At 42.6% G+C, this 5,965-nt stretch overlaps 1 protein-coding gene across 1 annotated transcript; it reads left to right on the top strand.

Moving 5' to 3' along the window:
* The first annotated feature begins 202 nt into the window (after nucleotides 1–202).
* On the top strand, nucleotides 203–5,413 carry LOC121550551 (oocyte zinc finger protein XlCOF6). The gene is made up of 2 exons (XM_041862861.1): nucleotides 203–471; nucleotides 2,802–5,413. Exons 1-2 carry the CDS (start codon nucleotides 246–248, stop codon nucleotides 5,093–5,095), a joined length of 2,520 nt encoding a protein of 839 aa, XP_041718795.1. The 5' UTR covers nucleotides 203–245; the 3' UTR covers nucleotides 5,096–5,413.
* Nucleotides 5,414–5,965: the final 552 nt, after the last annotated feature.

Here is a 5,965-nt window from a genome sequence, read left to right as displayed (position 1 = left end):
TATTATTCAACAATGTAGAAAATAGTAAAAATAAAGAAAAACCCTTTTAATGAGTAGGTATGTCCAAACCTTTGACTGGTACTGTATATATATATATATATATATATAATTATTGTATTTTTTGTTAAAGTATCAGTGTTTACCCCACCCAATAGGTGGCGGCAATACACCTTTTTGGATGTAGTCTGTACCTTAACGAAGAAGAAACGCATGGACGATAATCTCAAGTTATATCTCTCTTCAAAATGTCGAAACCACGGATGTTGAATGTGTTTATAGCTAAGCGATTAATATCTGCAGCCGTTAACATATTTGGGATAGAGGAAAAGTGGATAGCCCAGTACCAGCAGCAACTAGCAGCAGTGACTGTTGAGATAATGGCAGCGGTGGAAAAGACGATAGAACAAGAGCTCTCCCGTTCAAAGGAGGAGAATGAACGTCTACGGAGGCTTCTTCTGGAGTTGGGAGCAGGTTCGTAGTTAGGTCTTGAAAGAGAGAGGGGGGGTTTACACCGGTAACAAATAACCACCAGAGAGGGGCAGCTAGCTTAGCCCATAGCATGGCTAGAATTATCTGCTTTTAGCAACGCTGGTGTATTTCAGGGGAGAACGACTGCCCCTTCCCATTGAAGCCACTGCACGAACTTCAAGGCCGCCCGCGGTACTGCCGGCATTGTTTGCAGAAAACAGGATCACCCATTATAGTGAATAGGAAAATGCCAATCTTCGTGTAAATAAATACACATTTCGAAAACAATCACGGTACCAATAAATGCTTATATTACTCCAGATGTACACAAGTTATAAGGATAATTTAGTAGCTAATGGCAGCCTGCAGTACCCCGGTTGGCCTACAGCTTGACATACTCAATGAGAGGGCGCAGCACTGAGCTAGCCTGTAACGTCACTTCCTGGAGGAGCTAAAACAGCGCATGTTATTGGCCCGTTTAAAACAACTCGGAAAAATACGAGTTCAAATCATGACGTCAGTGATCTTCAGGTCGGAAAAGCGGAGCTCTAGAAATAGCCGGAGTTGGATGACCGTAAAAAACGCGCATTTTCCCAGTCTGAGCTCGTTTTTTCCCGAGTTCCCAGTTGTTTTGAACGCTCGGAAGTCGGGAGATTTCCGAGTTCCTAGTTTTAAACGTGGCATTAGTCTACACACATGTCCCACATGAGAAGCCATCATAACCGATTCCTTGGCTTCAAATAGGAATGAATGGTGTCACGCGATCGATGGCTTTGTCTATTCAAATTGTAATTGGTGTATTTACACTAGTATTGCTTTAAATTGCCTTGCAAAAAAAAAAAACAGGAAGAGTCCGCAGGAAGCCAGACGTTAAATACAATTCCATTTCAACTTACTGTGGTGGTGGGCTGGACTGTTGGTCTTTATAACGGGGGAATTTCAAACAAAATATCTAAAGGAACGTATTATTAAGCAGACTTAACTAGAATAGATTCCCACCTACTGTTGGAAATGGCTTGTTCTGTTCTGATTAGTCAAACGGCAGTGCTGGCTCAAAATGTGGCTCGGAAAACATACCTCAATGGTCCATGGCACTATACCTCAAATTTTCCAATGATCCAAAATGCTAAATCGAGAATATTGAAATACTAAACTGCCTTTTTTTGTCCTCATGCTAGGTAGCAGAAGCCACAGCAGCCATTTTGGAATGCACATTTCATTGAACAACAAGGGGCCTGATTGGCTGACTATCCTTTGTTTTTCAACCCAACAGGCATTCCAAAATAACTACTGTGGCTTCTGCTACCTAGCATGAGGACAGAAAAGGCAGTTCGATTAAAAAATAGTAGTACTTCAATGTTCTCGAAGTAGCATTTTGGATAATGGGATAATCAGGAGTACAGTGCCATATCCCATTCCTAGATTGAGGTACGTTTTCCAAGCAATATCTTGCGCCAGCTTTGCCATGTGATTAATCAAAACAGAAGGCATTTCCAACCTTACAGGAGAGCAGAGCTGTAATGTTGGAATCTATTCTAGCAACCCATAGCTTAGCCACATTATCTGACTATCCGTTCATGTTATAGTGAAGGAGGCCTGTTTTCTCTTTCTGCTAAACTTTTACCAGGTAAGTTGTCTGAGAACACATTCTCATTTACAGCAACAACCTGGGGAATAGTTGAAGGGGAGATGAATGAGCCAATTGGAGCCTGGGGATAATTAGGTGGCCATGATGGTATGAGGGCTAGATTGTGAATTTAGCCAGGACACCGGGGTTAACACCCCTACTCTTAGAATAAGTGCCACGGGATCTTTAGTGAACACAGAGAGTCAGGACACACGTTCAACGTCCCAGCCGAAAGACGACACCCTACACAGGGCAATGTCCCCTATAATTGCCCTGGGGCTTTGGGATAAATATATTTATTTAGACCAGAGGAAAGAGTGCCTCCTACTGGCCCTCCAACTCCACTTCCAGCAGCATCTGGTCTCCCTTCCAGGGACAGACCAGGACCAACCCTGCTTAGCTTCAGAGGCAAGCCAGCAGTGGGATGCAGGGTGGTATGCTGCTGGCCAACTGCATATAAGAGTAATGTGATGTAGCCTAATGTAAGTAGCTATCTAACTAAGCACTCTCATCCCTTGTCGTTCCTCATTGTGGCAAAAGCAAAGAGCAGCCACCCTCCTAGCTAGATTAACTTCTATATGCTGTATGATATTCCTTTAGCCTCAGCAGAGCACAGAGACACATGAGTGTATTTGGATAAATGTGACGTATCTTAGGTTTTTCTTGATTGTCTATCTGGATAATTATTCCCTCTCCTTCTCTCCAGACCCCCAGCAGCTAACTGTCCCTGAAGAGGTTCCTCCTGAGCAGCAGCAGGAATGGAGCACCAGTCTGGGGCAGGAGGACCCAGAGCCCACACAGATTAAAGAGGAACAGGAGGAACTCAGGACCAGTCAGGAGGAAGAGCAGCTTCACAGACTTGAGTCTGATCCCACAGATGTTGTAGAGTTCATATTTACTGCTCCTCCCTGTGTGGAAATAGACTCTGATCAGGACAGAGAGAGGGAGAGGGACTCTCTACCCACCAACACAACTGAACAGATCCAAACAGAACCTGATGGAGAGGACTACAGAGTATCAGAACTAACCAGTGACTCTCTGCTCCTCTCTGCAGTAAATCCAGACTGTTCTGCAGCTCACAGTGAAATCATTGTAAGTGTGGATGAAGACGAGAGTGAAGAAGTTCTGTCAGAGTTAAAGACCCTCAAATCAAGGAGGACACAGGCAGAGAAACGACAAAGCTCTCAAGTCTGCCCTGAGGCCAAGACAACCAGTGAGCTGAAAGAACCATTGAAGTCTCACACAACTAAGACACCATTCAAGTGTCCTGTGTGCAGTAAACGCTATAAGACACTAGGCGGTTTAAAAACACATCAGAGAATTCACTCAACTAAAAATAATTATCACTGCAAGAAATGTGGCAAATCCTTCAACTTGTCGCAGCAGTGGAAGAAACATATGAAGAATCACACAGAGGAGGAATCACCTACATGTCATGTGTGCAGTAAAAGCTTTAAACTACCAAACCATCTGAAAACTCATATGAGATGCCACACCATAGAGAAATCCATTCAGTGTTCAACATGTGAAAAACGCTTTAAATCAGAGAAAGACCTAGAGATTCACCAGAGAATTCACACTGGAGAGAAACCGTATCAGTGTCCAACATGTAAAAAATGCTTTCAATCAACAAAATATCTGAAGAGTCATCAGAGAATTCACGCTGGAGAGAAACCGTGTCAGTGTCCGACATGTGAAAAATGCTTTAAATCAGCTAAATATCTAAAGAGTCACCAGAGAATTCACACTGGAGTGAAACCGTATCAGTGTCCGACATGTGAAAAATGCTTTATGTTTGCAAAAGACCTAAAGAGTCACCAGAGAATTCACACTGAAGAGAAACTCTACCACTGTCCAACATGTGAAAAATGCTTCAAGTCAAAATCTGATCTTAAACACCACAAGAAAATTCACGCTGGTGAATATAACTGCAAGGATTGCAACAAGTGTTACCGGACCAAGACGGGCTTAGAAGAGCATTTGAGGACTCACACAGGGGAGAAACCATATAAGTGTTCTGTGTGTGAAAAGTGTTTTACTTCAACAACCATTCTAAAACGCCACCAGAGAACTCACAGTGGAGAGAAACCACATGGATGCACACAATGCAACAAATGCTTCCCCATCAAATCAGACCTGGTTAAACACATGAGAATTCACACAGGGGAGAAACCTTTTAGCTGCAAAGAATGTGGCAAATGTTTCAGTCATAGCATTAGTCTGAGACTGCACATGAGAACGCACACAGGGGTGAAACCATATAGCTGTAAAGAATGTGGCAAATGTTTTTCTGTTAACAGTAACCTGAGAATGCACATGAAAATTCACACAGGAGAGAAATCGTTTTGTTGCCAAGAATGTGGTAAATGTTTCCGTCATAAAATTAGCCTGAGACTGCATATGATGACTCACAGTGGTGGAGAGAATCTACATGGATGCACTCAATGCAACAAACGCTTTCCCATCAAATCACTCCTGGTTAAACACATCAGAACGCACACAGGGGAGAAATCTTATAGCTGCAAAGAATGTGCCAAATGTTTTCTTCATAACATTAGCCTGAGACTGCACATGAGAACGCACACAGGGGAGAAATCATATACCTGCAAAGCATGTGGCAAATGTTTCCAACACAATATGGTTCTGACAAGGCATATGAGAACTCACACAGGAGAGAATCCATATAAGTGTCCTCTTTGTGTCAATTCTTTTATGTCATCAAGGGGACTAAAACATAAACAGCAAATTCACCTGGGAGGGAAACCAGAGACCGACCAACCAGAGAAACCATCGTGCCTCTGCAGCAATTGTGGCAAATGCTTCCCAACTATGAAAACCCTGAGAGACCATATGAGGACCACACACGAAGAAAGAAGGCATCAGTGCTCTGTTTGTGGAGATTTTTTTATATCATTGGGTTCTCTTAAAGTTCACCAGAGAATTCACACTGGAGAGAAACCCCACCAGTGCTCTGTTTGTGGAAAATATTTTGCATTGTAGTGATGACAGACAGCTGTTGGTCAGAGCACTTCTCTGGAGCCGCTGAGCCACAGGAGCGCATTTCAATCCTATAGTAGGACTCATTGCGGCCAGCAGGTAAAACAAACAACTAAAATGAACGATTAAAACAAACAACTAAAATGAACGAGTCACTCAGAAAAACGAATCATGACTCTCAAGTCAGTAAAAATAGTTGTTCACAAAGAAGGAATCGTTTGCGAACTACACATCACTATTGCTTTGTCAGGTTATCTAAAGCTCCACCAGGGAATTCACTCTAGAGAGAAACATTGTCAGGTTATTTTTAATAAATTTGCAAACATTTCTGAAAACCTGCTTTTGCTTTGTTACTATGGGGTATTGTGTGTAGATTGATGAGGGGGAAAAACGATTTAATCCAGTTTAGAACAAGGCTGTAATGTAACAAAATGTGGAAAAAGTCAAGGGGTCTGAATACTTTCCGAATGAACTGTATATACCTCACATGCTACCCGTAATAAGACTATGTAGTTAACATTAACAAAGACTCCGTAAAGGTGATTTAACAATATGCAAGGGGCTATAGTTCAGCTGCAGTAGAAAAGCCAAGGAAAGGTCTGAACTGCTAAAGTCAGATTTAATGTCAAATGAAGGATTCACATACGAGCCATGAAGCTTAAGGTACAAAGCATTAACAAGCATTACAAGGCATTATTCTAGGCATGGTCAGAGGAGGAGAGGGAGAGAGAAGTCCTAGCCTACAAGGCCATGCCCCCAAGACTCCCTGGGGAGGAGAGAAGAAGAAGAAGAAGAGAAGGAGACAATTAAAGGGAAAGGAGAGGGGTACAGTGGGTCTTAAAGGGAAAGGAGAGGGGTACAGTGGGTCTTAAA

This window comes from Coregonus clupeaformis, chromosome 35 (assembly GCF_020615455.1).
Source record: "Coregonus clupeaformis isolate EN_2021a chromosome 35, ASM2061545v1, whole genome shotgun sequence".
Lineage (NCBI taxonomy): Eukaryota > Metazoa > Chordata > Actinopteri > Salmoniformes > Salmonidae > Coregonus > Coregonus clupeaformis.
Note: the sequence above shows the minus strand (reverse complement) of the source record. Positions and strands in the feature narration are given on the sequence as shown.

Bases quoted from the DNA above. Each gene is read 5' to 3' on its own strand.
- LOC121550551 (XM_041862861.1), top strand. From the start codon at position 246: ATGTCGAAACCACGGATGTTGAATGTGTTTATAGCTAAGCGATTAATA. The intron at 472-2,801 runs GTTCGTAGTTAG...CCTTCTCTCCAG, and splicing joins TCTTCTGGAGTTGGGAGCAG to ACCCCCAGCAGCTAACTGTC.